Source organism: Anser cygnoides, chromosome 1, assembly GCF_040182565.1.
Source record: "Anser cygnoides isolate HZ-2024a breed goose chromosome 1, Taihu_goose_T2T_genome, whole genome shotgun sequence".
Classification (NCBI taxonomy): Eukaryota; Metazoa; Chordata; class Aves; order Anseriformes; family Anatidae; genus Anser; species Anser cygnoides.
In genome coordinates this window covers 80,422,259-80,445,036 of record NC_089873.1, presented here as the reverse complement: position 1 = coordinate 80,445,036, position 22,778 = coordinate 80,422,259, and the positions used below count along the sequence as shown (strand labels likewise).

Here is a 22,778-nt window from a genome sequence, read left to right as displayed (position 1 = left end):
TGTTGGTAGACATACTTCATTTCATCTTTATCTATACACCAATAACAACTTACAGGTACAAACCTGAATACTGTTTTCATAACTAACTGCCTGATTGATGACTGCATGTCCATTTGCCCTTTGAATATTTGTTCTACTCATAATTTGAAAAGTGTAGCTTTAAAGAAAAGGATGCAATTTAAAAAGTATGAAATATACAGGTTAAAAAAAACTAATTTGTCAATATTTTCAAATGTCAAATATTGTTATATCTATAGGAATAACACACTACCTCCAGCCATAAATGAATAAGAGACATCTACAAATCAGCCTATCTCCACTGCTTTTTCAACACAAAGGAGATGCAGTTTAAACAACATGCAATTATATACAATGTGCAAATAAGATGTTGGAAATCATAGCAAGTCTGTTCTTTTTGTCCCATTTGAGAGAACAGCAAGATAATAAAGATGGGGCAGAGTGGGTACTGTTGGGCATATTCCAAGGAGAATAACATTAAATAAGAATGTTTTCTCAGGAAGATCAAGGTGTCTTGTTACACCTTTACAGCCGCCACAGGTGAGCAGGGACATACCCAGCATTGTCTTCAGAGCAATATTAGGGATTCTTTGTGTGTCTCCATTACAACCTTGCTTTTGGTCCCTTCCCCAGAAAGGAATGGGACATGGAAAAAAGGAAAAAGAAATATAATTAAATGGCATAAACAAAATTCAGTCTGGTACCCCAGATTTTTTAATGCAAATGAAAGCTATGACTGTGTATAACCACTACAAATATGTATCAAAGAGTAGAAGAACATTCTGCAGATTTAAATACACACAGGACATGAAAATGACAACTGATTTGACTATAATGTGGGTAGAATAACAGCGATCCATGTGAATTAGAAAATGTGTGTGAACATCTGTACAACCAGATGCAGCAGAACAGTTAGCTCCTCAAAAGAGCCCTTTGATTTGTTATGGTTTGGAACATTTGTGAACCCTAAACTTACTGGATTTTCAGGCTCTGCTTAAGGATTTGTTGCCTAATTCTTTCTTTTCCAACACGTGGTACAGATGTTCTGTTTATTATTTTTCCCTTTATTTTGTGAGCATCTTACTGTTTTGCTTTGTTTTCTTGTTTTTAATTTCATTTGTGGTGGTTGTTTACAGTGCTTTTGCCACAGATGATGGAGTACCAGCAAAAAAATACCAACATTTTTAGCTCCTCCTAGCCTTCGACTTACTGTTCTATGACGAAACATGCACTATCTATGGCACTACAAATAACATGACAATTTAGACAGTTAATTTATTTTCTGTGACCTTTGTTTGAGACAATTCCTGTTTTGTCTGCTCCCTGTTTACCCCAGGGTGGTTCTATGTATTTAGGGACATATGATTTACTTTACTTTACTTTTCTCCCATTCAGAAAAGAGAAAGGTATGTTGAGCTGTCTGTCAGTGACTAGAATGGACATTGGAGACTATTAGCCCCTGGACAGATCTTAACTTAGGACAACATGATGTCAGCATACCTCAATAAACTAGTTCTCTCCAGAGTATTTGCAAAAGACTAGGAGAGGAAAGTTCAAATAGAGGAGAAGAAGGGAGAAATGAGCAGGTTCTAGATATGCACAAATGGAAGAAAGCTGGGAAGGGATCAAAGACAGGAATCTAATATATAGGTGCATTTCTAGAAAGGCCCTATGCATCCATCACTATGCCAGAAAGAATAGAGGTACAGTAGCCATCCAAACCCTACCCATTTTCAGAGTCTGATTCCAAGTAAAAAGATTTTTCGGTGGGTCAGGGGGTGAACACAATACAGTAAGAGTATATAAGACTGGCTTGGCCAAATCTCAGACAGTGAAAAACGCTAACACCATGAGATGTGGACAACCTTTTCTGGGTGAAAACAACTGCTAGGTTAATATATATATATATAAAAACCACTGTGGAGGAAAAACAAACAAACAAACAAAAAAAACGTCATTAATTCTGATGACATGTAATGAAGTAAGTGTTCAGTAGTGCAGTTGATAAGTACCACTAACTGTGAGCCCAAGGCAGTTCCACTGACTTCAGTGTTGTTTTTAGCCAACACATTAAATCATGGCAGGATCACAAATTTTGGGATATGCTCCACAGGATTTGCAGTGTTTGCAAGCGACTCTTTTGAAAGCTATATGAATTCTCAACTACTACAACTGCAAAGAAAATAGTAAACCAACATTGTAATGACAATGGAGCATGTCCAAATTCAGTAAGTCACTGATACCACCAAAACAGGCTGTCTTTCAGCATCCCCAGACTTCAGATAAATCTTAAGGCAACGAACAGCTATCATACTCTCTCTCATACTGCACCTCACCTTTGAGGAAAGTTCCTTGACAAAAATTCAAATAGCTACTGCCTTCTCAGCTTCAAACAACTTCTCCTTAAAACTCACCTCTCTCATCGCTCTACAGAACAGTCTGCCAGCTAGCTGCCTTTGGGTCCTTTGAAATCCCCTCTGAAAATCCCATCTTAAATCCAACTCTGAATACTAAATCATCTGAAAATAATTAGTAAGGTAAAAGAGTAAGAGTGATATTTCATTTGCACTGATTTTGAAATAATGTACACCTACATTCTAAACATTTAATTACCTTTCTGATCAACCATCCTCTAGACATAAAACTAGTTGATAGAAGATAGAATATACTTACCTTTTTAGTAGGCATTTTTATTTTATGGAGCTCTGCTTCTCGGCTAAGTACTTGCCAGGGTGCATGGATACGGACAAAGCTCAATCCTTGGCTCTTATTCTGAAACATGAAGTAGTGAAAATTATGCATTTCAATATTATTGAACAGAATACAGTGATCAAGTTTCAAAATGTCAGGTTCAATTAAATCGTATAGCAGTAGGCAATCACAGTACATAACCAACTTTAGTTACATCTGGGATTAAAAATGACCTTTTCTTTAAAAGCTTAATCTTCTAATGCTCTAAAAGTAATAAATCTGCCCGCCTGCTCTGTAGCTGTGTGTCTACCACAAAGATGCAAGATTACAGTTCCAGATTTTGCAGTCACATAAACCAGAAAACCCTGAGCTATAACTTCCACATTCAGTATTTAGGAAGTTAATTGACTTCATTTTAGTGCCCATCTGAAACAGCAAAGACAAAATATTTCCTCTGCTCTGGGCCTTGCTTTAGGCAAACTGTTCTTGTTCAACTATTTCCTGGACACTTCATCAAATCAGTATTTTCTTAAAGGTGATCATATTTACCACCCTAAATATCTACAGTTGGAGTAGCATACCTAAAAAAAATATTGAAATTTATCTTCTAAATAGAGAGGTGAGCCTAACAAAAGTATGTGTACATAACTGGTTATGCTGTGCAGAGGCAGAAGACTACATAAAATGACCTTTGCTCAGCCAGTTTGCTGTGATCTAGGCTGTCCAGAGGATGCTGTGCTGATAGCACATCTGAGCTAAACAGAGGGATTCTGAGATCAGAAAGCAGCACCCCGGCAAAACCACAAAAATGAAATATAGGCATGTTAATACAGACTTCTCAATGCACATAAATTTTCTTTTTTTCTTTTTTCTTTTTTTTTTTAATCAGTAAATTATTCAAATGAATGCTCACTATTGGAATAATTATAGAATCATAGAATTGCTTGGGATGGAAGGGACATTAAAGATCATCTAGTTCCATCCCCCTGCCATAGGTAAGGATGCCACCTACTAAATCAGGCTCAGGGCCTCATCTAACCCGCTCTTGAACACCTCCAGGGATGGGGCATCCACAACCTCTCTGGGCAACTGGTTCCAGTCCCTCACCACCCACTGAGTGAAGAATTTCCTCCTAATCTCTAATATAAATCTCTCCTCTTTTAGTTTAAAACCATTCCTACTTGTCCTGTCATTATCTGATTGAGCAAAGTGTCGCTCTCCAGGGGGAAAGAGGATAAAAGGGTATATTTTAGGAATGACATGGAAGTGGACAGGAGGAGACTTGAAAGGTGTGATGTAAAGCCAGGAAGGGAATGTTAAGATTAATGGTCTTTGTGTAGCTGTGTGCATATGTGGTGGTTTTACTCAGGCGGGCAGCCAAATTCCACCACGGTTACTCTCACTCCCCCTCCTCAAAGGGGAAAGGGGAGAAAACACGACACAAAGGGCTCAAGGGTTGAGATAAGGATGGGGAGATAGCTCAACAATTATCATGACAGGCAAAACAGACTCTGAGTAAGGAGATAGTAAGGTTTATTACCTATTACTAACAAGCTAGAGAAGTGAGAAACAGAGGAGAGAAACCATAAACACCTTCTCTCCATCCACCCTCTTCCACCTCCTCCCCCTGAGCGGTGCAGAGGAACATGGGGATGAGGGCTGCAGTCAGTCTATAGAGCTTCGTCTCTGCCACTCCTTCTCAGTCACTCTCTACCCCTGCTCCACATGGGGTCCCTCCCACAGAATGCCGTCTTTCCTGAACTGATCCTGCGTGGGCTTCCCACAGGCAGCAGCTCTTCAAGAACTGCTCCCACACGGGTCCATACCACAGGGACCATCGATTAGGAGCACACTGGTTCAACCTGGGTCCCCCACAGGCAGCAGCTCCTGCCAGGTCACCTGCTCCTGCACGGGCTCCTCTCCACAGGCTACAGGTCCAGCCCACTATCTGCTCTGTGGGGGTCGTCCACAGGCCGCAGCCTCTGTCAGTGCAGGTCCACCTGCTCCACCGTGGTTATAAATATGCTCTCACAGAGGCACAAACAATATCGCTTATTGGCCCAGCTCTGGTTAGAGGTGGGGCCCTTATCTAAGATGGGGTAGTTTCTGGATTCTTCCCACAGAAGCCACCGCTATGGCCCCCCCACACACACTACCAAAACCCTGCCACGTAAACCATATTTGGTGCTTGGGCATACTGCCACTTTACATTTTCCTACCTGTATGAAGTAAGAGTCAGGACAGACCCCTCCCCTCAGGGGAGCATGAACCTCTATTTGCACTCCCTCATATATCTTGAAATTTAGCAGTGAGACAAGAAAAAATGAGTCAGGATGTCCAACTTGATAGAGAACTTAACTGGGTTACATTCTGGGCTTAAATGCAAAACTAAGGTGGCCCAAATGGGAGCAGCTGCCCATTACTTGTGTAAACAGTTAGATAACTAGAGAAATGTCATTGTAACAACAAACAGCATAACTTTACAAAGCTGGGAACATAGGCCATATCCATGGAAACTCAACATGTTCTGATGGTAATTCACTTCAAGAAAGTTTTCTTTGTCAAAACTTTTGAGGTAAGGAAAGTTTTAAAACAGAAAAATGTGAGTCACACTCTAAATATACCTCTGAACCTAAAAGACTGGTAGCACATTTACCTCAGACATGCCTCTCCTCTTCATCACAGTGATTGTATTTTGTTTTGCATATTACATGTATCAACAAATTTGCAAATAAAATTGTACATTCTGCGACATTTAGTACATTGTGACATTGGTGTCAACGTTTTAAAACCAGTATTTAGTCTTTTCAACATCTATAAATGCTATGAACTTTATGTAAACACTACTCATTTGCTGAATTTTTTCATGATGTTTCCTGATAAAAAAAAATTAGAAATCCTACTATTCTTTATTTATATTATATTATATTATATTATATTATATTATATTATATTATATTATATATTATATTATATTATATTATATTATATTATATTATATTATATTATATTATATTATATTATATTATATTATATTATATTTATTATATTATATTGTATTGTATTGGTGTCAAGCTGAGGCAGGGGAGGTTTAGGCTAGACATCAGGAAGAGGTTCTTCACCGAGAGGGTGATCGCACACTGGAACAGGCTTCCCCAGGGAAGTAGTCATTGCACCAAGCCTGTCTGAATTTAAGAAGCATTTGGACTGTGCACTTAGTCACATGGTCTAAAATTTTGGGTAGACCTGTGTGGTGCCAGGAGTTGGACTCGATGATCCCTATGGGTCCCTTCCATCTCAGGATATTGCATGATTCTATGATTCTGATTATTTTGCTCTTATTTCCCTTATAGATGCTATATGAATGACAAAGATCATTACATCATTTTCAGTTAACATTTCTACACTGGAATTATGTTATTTTAAATAGCATAATGAGTAGTAAGAATGTCTCTCTCATCAATGCACTGAGGAAGTCAGCTTTAAGAGAAGGAATGAAAAATTTACTAGGCATGAGCAGATGTCCTGGTAGTCATTTATTGAAAATGTATTAATAACAGATGAGAGTTTAAATTTCAGTTGGTGAAGATCAGGAGGCTTCTCCTCAGCTTTTGGCTAAAATCAAGCACGTGTCCTTTGTCTGAGGGACTACATTCTATATTGGTGAAAAGAGGGACAGTATGATCTAATTGGTACTTTCCAGCTCATGCTCATATGAATACACAAATTGCACAGAAATTAGTCAGATAAACTGAGAGTAAATACTGTATAAAGAATATGACCTTTATAGGTTTGAACAAAAATATGTTCAAAGTTGTGCTGTTCATGAAGTGGTATCAGATGCTGAGGAATCAGAGACTTAAAATCTTTAAAAGCCTTAAACATCATCCAAAATAGGATACTGAGATCTTTTTAATAAAGACTAATGTAAAGTCAATAAATTAGGGAAAACAGGACTGGGTGATTCCTGTTGGATAGTAAACAAAAAGTGCAGAAAATAGAAAATTCAATATTTAGTTTGGGATTACTAGAACCTTGTTTCCCCCATGTTCCTGTATTTTCCCAACTTTAAAATTTATCAAAGAAATTTAACATGACTTTAAAACATTAATCCCATGTTATATCTCAGGAGATAAGTCATCCAGCTATATATAGAAGTACCAAAGTAAAGAACAATATCAGCTAATCCTCTGGGCTCCTTTCCCTATTTGTCAAACCTTCACCCAAAGTAGTTCCAGTTGTCTCTTTGCATGCTCTTTTTGTCAATATCATTATGACAACTGGAGACAATCTATTCAACTAACTATTCCCAGAGGGTTTATTCTATTGCATACTTTACCAAGAGTTACAACCTGTTTTTCTTATTGCCAAAGATGATTTATAACTGTCTACTGCAAACTTCCACTAAACAGTGTAATTTGGTTACATCACCTGAGATGATCAAGGTACATGTGTTTGTGAATACAATTCATTATTTGCTATAATGGAATTGAGTCACTTTTCTATTCTGAAAAAAACTAATCAACTTTGCTTATTGATTGTACTCTAGATGTAGCACTAAAGCTACATATTGTGTTGCCTAATGTTATTTTTAACTGATAATCCACTTACTATATAATCAGTTCCTTTTTCACTTACAGCTGATGCCCCACGGGACTTTATTCTGGGACCTGCATGGTCCGTTTTTCATCAAATCTATATGCCATATTACAGAGCTCTTCAATTAAGTTTCAAGAGTGGAAGTTTTTCAATAAGTTTGTTCTTAGTTATTCAAGATATAAATATATGTTGGCTTCTTTTCTATTTTGAAAAGTTGTATTGGACTTTACAATTTCAGTAGGAAAACTCAGTATTAAGATCAAATGGTTGAAAATCTGGAAGATCTGGTTTGTTTTTCAATCAGTACATAAAGAAAAATATGTCAGGTGTTTCTTTCAGTATATCATCTATTTCTAACTATTTAAAGCAAAACTTCTACACCAGTCAGTATTGCATTTTTTTTCTATCCTATACTGGAAAGGCGTAGGCTAAATAAAACGCAAATTTCTCCAAGGAGGCTTTTTATATCTTTCATGCCGTAACAGTAAAGTACCTCAGAACCTGCATAGACTACAAGTCTAAGATTTATTGCAAACTTACATCAAGGCTATAGCTGGAAAAAAATGTATTTTAACTATGAAAACTCTCAGATAGATGTATTCTTACCAATTAGAATCCTAATTCGACTCGTGAAAAATGAAGAAATGATTATTCTGTTTAATTAAAATCTAAATGTTACGAAGTGTCTGGCTAGAAAAGCATAAAAGCTAGACTAAGTAAAAAAGCTCTCTCTACCCAAAAAATGAGATTTGTAATTGATCTTAGGTTTCTACCAAAGTCAGATATCAATCAAAAAGTTTGACATTCTTAAGCACATCCATATTCTCCACCCATTTTGACAGTTACAGTTGTCCAGACATAATGTCGAATACTTTTGAACCACTATAATACAATTACCATACTTCCATTAATCTTTGTCTAGATCACAGTTTCTCGATTCCAGACCTTGCAGGGGCAAACAGACCATATATCGACGAGATGAACTATGAAGCATGCTCTATAGAAACTAACGTTTGTGAAGAAGTCCTGTTGCTCTATAAAAGCATGGTATGTAAAAGATGGAGTATTGTGTGTCCATTTCAAAGAATTCTCATAGTGTCATTACTCTGTCAGGCTACTTTTGACTACCACCTCACCTCATTCAGATAATCCATTTGCCATGTGTCAGACATGTCACCTGGGGATGAAGCATTCTCCACATTTTTTTTAGACTCTTCCAATATGAGCTAAAGCACTGTACTCTAAAAGCATTGTATGTCAGCCATAATTCAGACAACAAAAATTGCAAAAGTACAAAAATTACACTCTGGTAAAGTTACAGGCTTTTTTGCAATGTTAACGTAGCTTCTAGCAACTTTTTACGTTAAAATTAATTGTTGAATGCTACATTTTAGTCAGTGCTTCATATGATTTCCTCATCATGAAATCACTCATCATTCATTCTATATTAAAGGACTATAGCTATGCACAACAAACATATTAAAGGGGAAAAAAAAAAAGTTATTTTAAAACACTTGACCAAAGAAATAGATTTCTGTTATGTATCTTATTAAGAAGAAAAGAGAAACACTGGTGGGTAGAAAGAAGCTGAACAGAAGTGATAAACTACTATCTAAAGGAATCCAAGGGAACTGCTAATCTTTCTTATGATTAAATATATATATATATATAAGAAGTTGAAATGTATAGATTATAAAACCTGAAGCATGTAAACTTCCTTGTTAAAAAGACAAACTACCTGGGCCTTAAACATTTTATCCTTCTGTGATTATTAAATAGACAGAAAAATACCAGACACATACAGACAGCAAGTTTCTAATGGCTTCATTTAATATAATCAGACATATTTTGCTGACATTGGTAATACCAGCCACACTAGAAAAGCAAGAGTGAGACAGTTTATAGAAGGGGGAAAAAGTCAGGTCCCAGTAGCTCAGTAAGAGTAAACATCTTCCCATTTATTCCATCACCAAATAGGTCAGTCAGGTCTGCAAATGCAATTGTTCAAAATCAATATTTAGTCTCATGATAACACTGGAAATTGAGGCATATAGCACTGATGTGTAACAGTGCAAATAAAGCTCAGTTTCATGTCACTATCACAGAACACATACATTTTAAAAAATCTGAGCCAAATACTAAGCTGTTGATCCCCTGCATGGGTAGCACATGGTACAATGACACTGCATTGCCAGATTCATGCAGTGACTGTGAAAGCATCTATGTTTTATGCCAAGTGTATTGAATCTCTGTCTGCATGGGGATTAGCATTTTGCTGGTGTTACTCTTTCATATCCAAGATACAAAAACAGTTACATAAAATATACATATCAAAGTGTGTGTCAGTTATATTATGAAAAGGAAAGGTAGTGTCAGGGTGAGCTGTCAAGACCCAGAATGTCTTGACACAATAACATTAAGATGTCAGTCTGGAGCACTTCCCTACTCATGCTATCTATATGATTATAGGCAAATAATTTACATTCTTTCTGTCACTGGCTAAATGAAGATAATGGAATTTCCCTACATCGAAATAAATTTGTAAAGATAAATATGTTAGAGATTTTGAGATACTCAAATAATACAGTTATCAAATGAGAGAGTATATGCATCTTATAATTTTCTCTCAAAAAACGTAGTTCTTTTACCTTATGCCAAGTTCCTCCTTTTCTATTTTCATTTCTCTGTAGCATAGATCTACCTTACTGTGTTGCTTTATATCACATAGAATGATGGAACCCTCAATAATGACTGCCAATTCTCCTGCAACTACTTTACAAATAATTAGAAGTGACACAAGAAGTTGTCTCACTCTTGACACACGAGTTACACACAACAACAAGTGTAAAGCACACTCTTGTTCACTAATGGCAAAAGTAAACGTTGCCTAGTTTACATGGTTTGGTTTATTTTTAGCTGCTCAACAATATGTTAAGCAGACATGTTCAAATCCAAATTTCAACTTAGGCAAAGCTGCAATAATTTACACATTTGACAGTCTGCCTTTCTCCTTCTTCATTTCTACCAATGTCAGTGTTAATGTCCTGTTTATTTTACTCTCTTACTCCCACCTCTGAACATAAACGGTTAAAGAACTCACTAGTATGTATAAGCAAAGACCAGAACACCTTGGAATGAATGCTCTGGCCAAAGGCTTTAAATGAAACTATATAACCTTAATTCCTTAGATAAAGAACAGTGGAATGAAACATTTGACTTTGTACTTCCTTTGCAATGTTTCTTCATGGCATTGCTACTTTTTGAACCAAATTTTTCCAACTCCTCTGCAGACAGTGTCTGTGAGTGGAAGACGATAAAGGAAGTCTAAAAACACAAGCATGCGTCCCCTGAAGAAGATGGAAATATTTAATGGTACAGTACAGAATGAAAATGAGCTGCTAGAAATTCAAGCACAAATGTAGAATAGATTGTTAACTCTGCCAAATAGAAAAAAGAAAAAAAAAAAAGTCACAGAACTCTGCATTACTGCTGCACTCAGTGCAGAACCTATCTAGCATTAGGTAACAAATATCTCAGGATTGTTGTTCATTTTTAATTCTTTCCGAAAGTAGCTGAATGCACATTTTGGATTTTACAATTAATGCATTTTCCTCATTATTTTCCATCTATTTATCCAAGGCCAATAATTACCACAGCATGAAAAATGTGACTCAAAAAGTAAAGCAAAATCTTCCATATTTATTCAGAATAACTTTATTAGCAAATTTCTCCTTGTCATTGGCTCAAATTTCTTGCTGCAAAAATATATCACAATTTAAATACATTTTCTGAGACTGAAGAATACCAGAAATAATAATAAAATGCAAAAGTGAAAATAAATAAATAAATAATAAAATAAAATAAAATAAAATAAAATAAAATAAAATAAATAAAATAAAATAAAATAAAATAAAATAAAATAAAATAAAATAAAATAAAATAAATAAAATAAAATAAAATAAAATAAAATAAAATAAAATAAAATAAAATAAAATAAAATAAAATAAAATAATAAAATTAAAATAAAATAAAAACACCCAAATCAGACTTCCTCAGAGGAAGGGAGGAATGTGTCTACTCTATCACCTCCTGTACTTTGGCAGTGGCAATGGAAAAACACATGGTCAGCTGGTCTGGCTACATTTAGTGCCAAATTAGCCAGTAAATAAGCCAATATTCTGTAAAACACATCATACCAAACTCGATTATCAATAATAAAATCAACAAAATTACTGAGGCCAAAGAGTTAACATTAAGAGAGCAAAATGTAATTCCCATTGAGAGAATGAGACACACTAATCTTCACAGAGATTTATACTCCTAAACAATTTTCCAGATGAATCAGCAAGCGCATGGAAGTCAATATTTAGACCAGGTAACAGGCATAACTCCAGATAACTGAAAACTAGAGGAATGGCACATTAAATATTGCTTCATCACTCAATATTTGTTCTGGGATTTTAACAAATAAGCTAGGAAAGGGAGGATTCAATTTATTTATTTATTTATTTATTTTGTTATTAGACTTTATTTCATTCATAGGACTAAATTTTGGGAGGGTTTACTTTAATTTAAAATTGTTAAAAGTAATGGTAGTACAAAGTATTTACTTTATTAATTATGTTCTTCTAGTCATACACTACAAGACTTCCCAGGATAGTATCTCCCATGACGATCTCTCAACAAATATCAGTAGCAGTAAAAGGAATGTTGGCTATATTTGCAGAGGCTTGAGTGATAGGGGATTAAGATGACAGTAATCAAAGTGGTCAGGTAGGCTTGTCTGCAGTCAGGGAATTCAAAACCTCCCCAGACAACTTCAGTGTAAATTGGGAGAGAAGGGGAGAAAGCACTGCACAGTAACATAATGTGGCAGGCTGTACAAGGCAGCAGGTCCTGGGATGGGTGAATAATTGATTAAACAACAGGAAGCAGTGGGGAGCCAGAGTTCTTTACCACTGAGAAAATTCATTGAAGTTTTGCAGAGTCTGCTCTGTACAGTAGCATCATAAATGACATGACTATGAGTATGTTGAGCGTAGAGCTCGTTTGTTCACCTCCAAGGGGATACATTAGACTACAAAAGAGAGCAAAAATCCCCAGAAAAACCTTTCTACAGCAACTAAATAGGAATCACCAGTAGACTGTGACCCTTTAATCTGGAAAAGAGGAACCTTAAGGAAGGCATCACAAAAGTCTATAAAATCATGTGGTAAGGAAAGGGGACAATGGACTGCATACTGCCTCTTTCTGCGCAAGAACTAAAAGGCATCAGACAAAACCAGGCTAAACTGGTGGGAGCCAAATTCAAAATAAACAAATGGACATAGACATTCATGCAGTGAGTAGTCCCCACAGTCTTGACAAAAGACTTTGTTGGTGTAAAACCTGTATGAGTTTCCAAGGAAAAACTGGACTAGACATTGGAAGAGAGATCCACTGAAGGTTACTAGATAAACAAAGTACATCAAGTGGGGAAAATTACGCAAAGTGAAAGTGTCTGTGATCGGGAGAACATTATAGAGTAAAATATCGTAAGAAGTTGTCCTGTTCCTATTCTTTTTTAAACATTTTCCTATTGCAACTGTTAGTGTACTACGTTCAGTCTCAAAAATATGGTCATTTTACAATAATTACACCACAGATAATAGGAAAGATTTTAGGCCTCTCTTTCTCCCTGATACCCTATCTTCTACTTCCTACTATCACCTCTTCTTCAATTAATTGCATAGATAAAACAGACACAGGAAGCAATCTGACTGTTTCAACCTTGGGCAGAGCACAGGCCACTATGACTCAATTTAGTCACAGGGGTCACCCGAATGCCAGGTAAAAACGGGGCTGGTAAATAGCTCTCTGTTTAGTGGTGGAGAGGAACTTTATGGATGAAGGTGTCTTGATAGGCATTCACACCATATCTGGGTTCTCTATCACAGCACTCCCTGCAATGCATTAAGTCTAGAGAGTAATGGAGACTCAAGAGCTGTTGTTAGCTCACAAACACCACTAAATGGTTCTTCTATCTTCAGGTTACGCTACAATCTGGTGATTGGTTTATAATAAATATTACAGATTATGATACAATCGCAATTGTCTTCCTTTTGATGTTTTAATGAGACTATCAGGCTAAGCTATCAGATGATGTAATTTGGTACAGGCACACAGTTAATGGGCTATTTAGATGGGAATTACCAAAGGTTATGACCTGACAATTGAACACCCTGTAGTATGGATTTACTCAGGTTTACCAGCAAGGGAAAAAGATGCAAATTAATTTAACACAAGGATAATGCTTTTAATGTATTTTATGATTGAGAGTTAAGGGCCAGAAATACTTTAGTCTTCACCAACCAACCAAAGAAAAGCTAATGACGCTGTTTTGATATGCATCCAAATACTTTGGTTACTTGAGAAAAAACACTTCTCTTTTTGCATAGCACAAGGGAAATTGTTCTGTTCTTGGTAGCTGTCAGCAGGAGTAAATAGGAGCAGGTCTGAAGAACAGCATACTCCATGCCTGCTTCTGAAAGCTATTTGTCTTTTAAACCTCAAGCTGGTTCCAAAGACATTTCAGATTTGATGACTCAAGATACATCAAGACAAGAATTGTTTTGAAGGCTACAAAGAATAGTGGGTTATTGCCTATTAGGTGGGATTAGAAAGCATGGAAATTAATTTTAAATGGGGAAAGTGTGTGCTGGAAAATGTTACTATCAGTATATCTCTCTTTACTACGTTTTCACACTCAAAAATCACAACATGTGTATAAAAAAAACTTTTATATGATGACAATGTTACAATTTAAATTTATTTAAAGCACATATATTTTAGGGAGTCCATCCCATCTGCCAGCTGTAGTACTTGACTGTGGTTAGTGGTGCGAGGCAGAACAAAGACAGATTGCAAAAGAGTATAGTGGCATTTCTTGTACTTCTTCAGTGAGACATCTAAACACAGGTAGAAACATCTCTTCTTCTTCAGTTAAACACACATAATGCAAGGGACCAGACTGCATTTCCAACTTCTCAGCATCAGCAGAGGTATAATAAAGCCACACTGCCTCTGGGACTGGTTCCTTGCATTTGAGGACTTCCTAGGGAAGCAGTTCTCAAGCAGTGAGGCACCAGCATGTTACAGATGAATTGTAGAGCCCAAGCTAATAAGTTCTGCTGTAAACTTGCAGGTTCTAAAGATGATTAGAAGGCAGCAGCAGCAGAAGCCTTGCAATCTGAGCAAATCATAAAGCAAGGAACAATAATTGCTTGAAACATTGCAGCTGAGCCTGACTTGAGAAGCTTGGCAAACAGTCTGGAAATTGGCATCCAAGAAATACCTTGTTCATAGATGGAAAGTGCAGTATTATACTATTTCTGGAGCTCTAAGCATCTCTCTCAGCTAACATCGTACCTAACCTGGAGATAATATCTTCCCACAAGGGGCATGATGATCACTGTTAAAACCAACCACTAAATGGACAATATTAGATTTCTAGAAATGTTAATTAGACAGCACTTTCCAGTGTCCTCTGTAGAATTACCAACAGTTTTTAAAAGGGGAGGGAAAAAGGAAGCCAGTCAAGATTTACAGGTTCCAATTTATTAATTTGTAACTACAAAAATTGAAGGAGGATTATCCATCAGCTAGTTTGCTTATTTAACCAATCAATCATCTGACTGGTAAAGGAAAAAAAAAAAAAAAAAAAAAAAGGAGAGAAAAAAAAGAGGAAAAAAAAGAGAAAAAAAGGAGAATAAAAAAAAAAAAAAGAAACCAGCAGACAAACAAACAAAACCACCACCACAACAACAACAAAAAAGTCATCAAACAGGTGTAAATGGAAAGTGAGTTTTGATTTCTATTATAATTCTCAGAAAATAAAATTGTCAGCAAATGTGATACTGTTCTCATATTTCTGTCACACTGAATAGTATTATCAAATATTATTTTATGATAAATGTTAAAAAATCCAGAAAAGGGAGCCTAGTTAACAAAGTTATGTACACTATGTTAATCTGTGACTTAATAATGGGAAGATATGTTCAGCAACAAAATACCCAAATTTTGTATAACAAAAGCCAGCTACTAGCAGGAGAGTCCTGCAACGTCTGTCTCTTGTTCAGAGGCTAATGATGCTCAAGCCAAATCTTTCTTGTAGGTCAAGCCCTGAAGTCTTTAGAAGTGTCCTGTAATGGATTTACTCGCCTCTTGCCGAGGCGACCGGCTCCGGGGCAGACGCGTGCTGCAGCGGAGCGCGGGATCGGGACAGGCAGGGCTATTTTTCGGGCATCGAGCCTACGTGAGGGAGCCGCCAGGCACCGGCAGCCCTCGTGAGGGAGGCTGACGAGGCGTAGGCGGAGCCAGCAGCGTCAGCGACAGCTCCTCCCCCCGGCCGTTCAAAGGCAGCCCTTAGGGAGCTCGAGCGACCAGGAGCGCTGCGAACAGGGCCGGCAAACAGGGAGTGACGCGGGGGAGAGACGCGGCAGTTAGCGAGGCAGTGAGCGCGGGCAGGAAGGGCGGGGATCCATCCTCGCTCTGTTGCAGCTACCTCTCCCTTCCGTGCTTGTAACCTGCTTGCGTAGAACCTGACCATGGTATCAACCAGGCAGAAAACCGTGGCCTCCGCATCTCGTGCGGCATCTCCAGCCACGGTCACTACAGTGGCTACTCAGACGGAGGGACCCGGGAAACACGCAGCCGTCCAGGTCCTGGGCTGCAGAGTGTGCCCCAGCCTTCTGTCGGTCTCCGACAGCAGTGGTGGGTATGCCTGTGGGAGGTGTGCCCAGGTTGAAGAACTGCTCAGCCAGGTAGCGGTGCTCCGGGAGGAGGTGAACAGGCTCAGGAGCATCAGGGAATCGGAGATGGAAATTGACTGGTGGAGGTGCACTCTACCCTCTCTGAGGCAGGCTCATGAGCCTGCCACAGCACAGGCGTCTCCTGTTATGCAGAAGACGGAGGTTCCCTCCTCCTGCCAGGCAGCGGGAGGAGACCTTGATCAAGGGGGGGAATGGAGGCAGGTGCCTATTCGGGGTGGTAGGCGAGCCCTCTCTCTGCCCACCTCACCTTCTCATCTACCCTTAAATAATCGATATGAAGGACTAGAACAAGACAATCCGAACGATAAAGTAGATAAAAACCCATCCCAGCTGGAGGGGGCACCTAAGACAAGGCGACCTACACACCGCATTGCCACATCATCCTTCAAAAAACAAAGAAGGGCTATTGTTATGGGGGGCTCCCTTCTGAAAGGGACAGAGGGACCGATATGCCGACCGGACCCAACCCGCAGAGAAGTCTGTTGCCTCCCTGGGGCTCGGGTGAGAGACTTCGCCAAGAAAGTCCAGCGCCTGGTACGGACCACTGACTACTACCCGCTACTGGTCTTTCAGGCTGGTAGCGATGAAGTAGCAACGAGAAGTCCGAAGGCGATCAAAAGAGACTTTAGGGATTTGGGGCGACTACTTAGAGGATCAGGGGCGCAGGTTGTGTTTGCCTCTGTCCTTCCGATAGGGGGGATCGAAGCTGAAAGGCGTGCTGTTCACATAAACTCGTGGCTTCGAGACTGGTGTGACCGGCAGAACTTTGGGTTCTTTGATCACGGGAAGGTCTATGCTACACAGGGCCTGATGGCACCGGATGGGATGTGCCTCTCTCGGAGAGGGGTAAGGATCTTTGGTCAGGAGTTGGCAGGGCTGATAGATAGGGCTTTAAACTAGAGTCGAAGGGGGAAGGGGCTAAAACCAGGCACGCCGGTGAAGACCTAAGGGAAGGTACGCTAGAATCAGAGGGGCTGGGTGCCAGTGAGGTCCTTCGGGCAGATCCACAAGGTGCTGAGTGTAAGGAGACGCACCTGAAGTGCTTCTACACGAACGCACGCAGTATGAGGAATAAAATGGATGAGCTAGAAGTCCTGGCCCAGTCCTGCAACTACGATATCATCGGCATAAGCGAAACCTGGTGGGATGAGTCCTGTGACTGGGGTGTTGCGATAGATGGTTACAGGCTCTTCAGGAGGGACAGGCAGGGTAGGCGAGGTGGTGGGGTGGCAATGTATGTGAAGCAGGGGCTGGACTGTGTGGAACTTCAGGTCGGAGATGGCAAAGTTGAGAGCCTCTGGGTAAGGATCAAGGGACGAACGAATAAAGGGGATGTCGTTGTGGGAGTCTATTACAGACCGCCTGGCCAGGACGATAGCGCCGATAAATTATTCTTTACAGAACTAAGAGAGGCCTCGAGATTAACTCCCCTTGTCCTTATGGGGGACTTCAACTTGCCAGACGTTGACTGGGAGTGCCACACGGCTGACACGAGCAAGTCCAGGAGGTTCATGAAGCACCTAGATGATAACTTCTTGGTGCAGGTGCTAACGGAGCCAACTAGGAAAGGTGCCCTCCTAGACCTGTTGCTAGAAAACAGGGAGGGTCTGGTGGGAGATGTGGTGATTGGTGGCCGCCTTGGTCAAAGCGACCATGAAGTGGTTGAGTTCAAAATTTACGGTGACAGAAAGAAAAGTGCCACCAAAACCTCATCCCTAGATATGGGGAAAGCGGACTTCAGGCTGCTCAGGGAACTAGTCAGCAAGGTCCCCTGGGAAACTGCTCTTGAAGGCCTCGATGTCCACCAGTGCTGGTCATTCTTTAAGCGATGCCTCCTAGAAGCACAAGATCAAGCAATTCCTAAATATCGCAAGTCAGGCAGGCGGGGCAGGAGGCCGGCGTGGCTGACCAGGAACATTCTAATGGAGATTAGGCGGAAACAGAGAGTGTTTCGCTACTGGAAGGAGGGCCAGGTGTCATGGAAAGAATACAGGGATGCCGTTCGTGTTTGTAGGCAGAAAATTCGTGTGGCCAAAGCACACCTAGAGTTGAAGCTGGCTGTGTCTGTGAGAGAAAATAAAAAGGGCTTTTTCAGATATGTGAATGGAAAAAGGAGAACTAAAGAATTCATAGGGCCGCTCCTTGATAGGGAAGGTCTCCTCACAGACAATGACATAGGCAAAGCAGAGACGCTTAACGCCTTCTTCGCCTCTGTCTTCAATGCCGATGATGGGCTTCGGGACCCAGGGTGCCCTGAGCTAGAGGGCTGGGACGGTGGGGATGACAAACTCCCAACCGACCCTGAACGTGTGCGGGATTTGCTACTCCACCTGGATCCCTACAAGTCCATGGGTCCGGATGGGATTCATCCCCGGGTGCTGAAAGAGCTGGCGGACGTCATCGCGGAACCTCTCTCAATTATTTTTCAACGATCCTGGGAATTTGGAGAGGTCCCGGTAGACTGGAAGCTGGCAAATGTTGTGCCGATTTACAAGAAGGGTCAGAAAGAAGACCCTAGCAATTACAGGCCTGTCAGTCTCACGTCAGTGCCTGGTAAAATCATGGAGAAGATGGTTCTCGAACTTATTGAGGCTCACCTGGGGGACAAAGCAGTCATTGGTCCCAGCCAGCATGGGTTTGTGAAGGGCAGGTCCTGCCTAACTAACCTGATTTCCTTTTATGATAAGATCACCCGTATGATGGACCAAGGGAAACCAGCTGATGTGATTTTTTTGGACTTCAGCAAGGCTTTTGACACGGTTTCCCATAGGATCCTACTGGACAAAATGTCCACCATACAGCTAAATAAAAACATCATACGATGGGTGAGCAATTGGCTAACGGGCAGGGCCCAAAGGGTTATGGTAAATGGGGCTGCGTCAGGCTGGTGGGCGGTCACCAATGGGGTCCCTCAAGGCTCCATTTTAGGGCCGGTACTTTTCAATATTTTTATAAACGATCTGGATGTAGGAATAGAAGGTATTTTGAGCAAGTTTGCTGATGACACCAAACTTGGAGGAGTTGTGGACTCGAATGAGGGTGGAAAGGCCTTGCAGAGGGATCTGGATAGGTTGGAGAGCTGGGCGATCACCAACCGCATGAAGTTCAATAAGAGCAAGTGCCGGGTCCTGCACCTGGGACGGGGAAACCCTGGCTGCACGTACAGACTGGGCGATGAGACGCTAGAGTGCAGCCTAGAAGAGAGGGATCTGGGGGTCGTGGTTGACAGCAAGTTGAATATGAGCCAGCAGTGTGCCCTGGCGGCCAGGAGGGCCAACCGTGTCCTGGGGTGCATCAAGCACGGCATCGCTAGTAGGTCAAGGGAGGTGATTGTCCCGCTCTACTCTGCGCTGGTGCGGCCTCACCTCGAGTACTGTGTGCAGTTCTGGGCACCACAGTATAAAAAGGACATGAAACTGTTGGAGAGTGTACAGAGGAGGGCTACGAAGATGGTGAAAGGCCTGGAGGGGAAGACGTACGAGGAACAGCTGAGGTCACTGGGCCTGTTCAGCCTGGAGAAGAGGAGGCTGAGGGGAGACCTCATCACAGTCTACAACTTCCTCGTAAGGGGGTGTCGAGAGGCAGGAGACCTTTTCTCCATTAACACCAGTGACAGGACCCGCGGGAACGGGGTTAAGCTGAGGCAGGGGAAATTTAGGCTCGACATCAGGAGGGGGTTCTTCACAGAGAGGGTGGTTGCACACTGGAACAGGCTCCCCAGGGAAGTGGTCACTGCACCGAGCCTGTCTGAATTTAAGAAGAGATTGGACTGTGCACTTAGTCACATGGTCTGAACTTTTGGGTAGACCTGTGCGGTATCAAGAGTTGGACTTGATGATCCTTAAGGGTCCCTTCCAACTCAGGATATTCTATGATTCTATGATTCTACTCTTACATGTATTTGCTTCTATACATCAGGATAGCTATTCATGAATGCTAAGCATTCTGAAACCAATGAAACATAAATAAATCTCTTTATACTGTATCTCTTTATACTGTGTTATTGGGGGCTACATAATCTAACCATCATTTTTAAAGCCCTGATAGATTCACACACTAAAGTTTGCATCTTAAGGGGGTACTTTGAGTGGGTACTTTAAGAGCATTCACAAACTGAACATACAGGAATTACTTCCTCTAGCAAAAAAAAAAAAAAAATATGGTTACATCAAATTTCAAGTTTCTCAGTAAGGTGTGCTGGTGAGAACCTTCAGTGAGCTTGAGAAAGATGCTCAGGACATGATCTCATAACAGAGAATTTGCTACAGTATTCACTGTCCTCACATCTGGCATCCCTGGGTAAATATTAACATTCAAGAACAGTTTAGAGGTGATCACACATCAAGTGATGTCACTGAATCCAAGTTTATCAGAAAAGTTATAACAGTACTGAGAACAAAAATTGAACTTTTATATATACATATATCCTTTTTGGCAGTCTTCAGTAAGCACATCTGACTCGAGCAAAACTGATGTATATTTGCGGGGGGGGCACCACGAAACCTATTTTTTTTAATACTGAGCACAAGATGTTTTTTGCTCTTGGCATACAGTAGGGAGAATATTCCAAGACCGGAGACTCAGAGTTGTTCTGAAAAACTGTGAGCAAAAAAAAACAAACTGCTCTCCCCCTCCCCCCCCCAAATAAATAAATAAATAAATAAATAAATAAAATTTGAGCTATAATTGGCAAGCAATAAGAAATGACCAGACATGTCAATAAATTAATTGTATATTTTGGCTTACTGTAGAAACAATATACTAATTTGCATTCCATTACTACATATCCTTATTAGCATTACATTACACAAATTTTGTATTTGTGGTCAAGGGTAATTTAAATGTATTGTAATATCTTCAGCTATGTTCTTTGGTCAGACTCAGATTTCATTTACACAAGTTTGAGAGTATAGCATATGCCACCATTTCTTTGTACTCGCACTGCAATTTATCCCACTGCTACTCTGTTCTACTTCGTTACTCTCAAATGATAATATTGGTAAACGAGGATACATCTTTTTGTTCTGTGTTTACTCAGAAAACACTGGATTCTCATCTGCTGTACACCGCAACAGTAGTATAAATAGCAGTAACCATACAGACCCAGATCTCGTTACATAACTTTTGCACATGATGTTACAACATTAAAAATATAATTTTAAGTTTGGTATTGACTATTAAAAATATTGAGCAGGGCTTTTGCCAGAAAATTCACACATTCATCACAGATAACTGAACAGATGTTTCGGCTGAAGAGGTTTTAACTGGAATATTCACACATACACGAAATGACCTCCTAATACCGGTCAGATATTACGATTTTAGAACTATCTTAAATTTCATTTCAAAGAGTGTTAAATAAATATTTGCAACATGTGTTAGCTGTTTTCAAATATTTATAGAGATGGTTTACAGGAAAAAAAAAAAAAAAGTAATTGAAATGCTTCCTTTTGACCAAAAGTACAAACACACATATTTACAATAGTTTATGTAATACTAAAAGTCTAAGTGCCTTAATTCACGTTAACTTCACACATTAGTATACATGTACACACACGTATGTTATGCATACACACATTTCTATACATATACACATGTATATATATACACCTAAATTTGAGTCCCCTGCTCAAACTTTGACCATCCAGGGAGAGTGCCTAAGCATTCAAACCTTCTCGCCCATAGTCACATTTGTGTAACTGGATAGTGAGTTTCTTTAGCCAGATAAGCTCCCAAAAAACTAAATCCTCCTGGTTTTAAAGAATTATACATTTTCAGCTGGTTCAGTACTGTGAGTGAGAAACTCCCGGCAGCACTGCAAGATAGAGGAACGTGCAAGGCACATTGCTGAAGGCAGAAAAGAACAGGACAGACTCACATAAACCGTAACAGACCAGCCCACCCTGTGCCATCAGGATGCTTGCAAAATTGAAAAGATCAGCTTTTGTTTGACTCAAATTCATTGTCCAATTTATTGTTATCATTATTATTTCATCTTTTAAATTAAGTAGCTGTTTTTGAAAAACATTTAGGCAAATCTCCTCTTAAATCAGCATTTTGAAATAAATCAAATGCAGTATTAAAAAAAAAAAAGGATAAAGCAAACAGTTTGTTTTTCGAAAACATTTTTTTTCTTCTTCAAATTAGTCACTGAATTGGCATGAATTCCCAAATACTTCTGTTGAAACATAAATACAATTTCCATTTAAATCTCATTCTAGAACACTGTGCCTGCCTGTAGTGAACAGGCATACCTCAATGTCTGATCACAACATAATTTTCAAGCTCAGCTTGTTCCAAAAACAGTAATAGTAAATTTACAGAAGTAGTGCATCTTTTGTCATCAACTGAACAAAACAGATTGGCAAGAAGTATTTAATAACTATATATTTGTATTATATATTTTGTATTTGATTTTTGATTAATAACTGGAGTTATATAGTTCATAAATAACAGTCTATAACTAGTAGAGTTGTTGCAGGCAAGAATTAAAACAGAAATTTGTTGAGCAGGAAAAAAAGCTGAAGAATTGCAGAGGATGTGTGCAGGCAAAAGAAAAATATCATGAAAAACAGAAGATGTGAAAAGCACACCTGCACAGAGAGCTTTCACTTGTGAGAATTAACAATAAATATTAATACAGGCATGCTGCTAAGTGAT

The 22,778-nt window shown here is 39.5% G+C and overlaps 1 protein-coding gene across 1 annotated transcript in view; it reads right to left on the bottom strand.

The window, feature by feature from the left end:
• ANO2 (anoctamin 2) overlaps positions 1-22,778 on the bottom strand; it is a 204,411-nt gene that overhangs the window by 155,160 nt on the left and 26,473 nt on the right. The window contains exon 4 of the mRNA XM_048046752.2: positions 2,692-2,790. Within this exon, the coding sequence (XP_047902709.2) occupies positions 2,692-2,790 (99 nt within the window). The remainder of the gene's footprint in view (positions 1-2,691; positions 2,791-22,778) is intronic.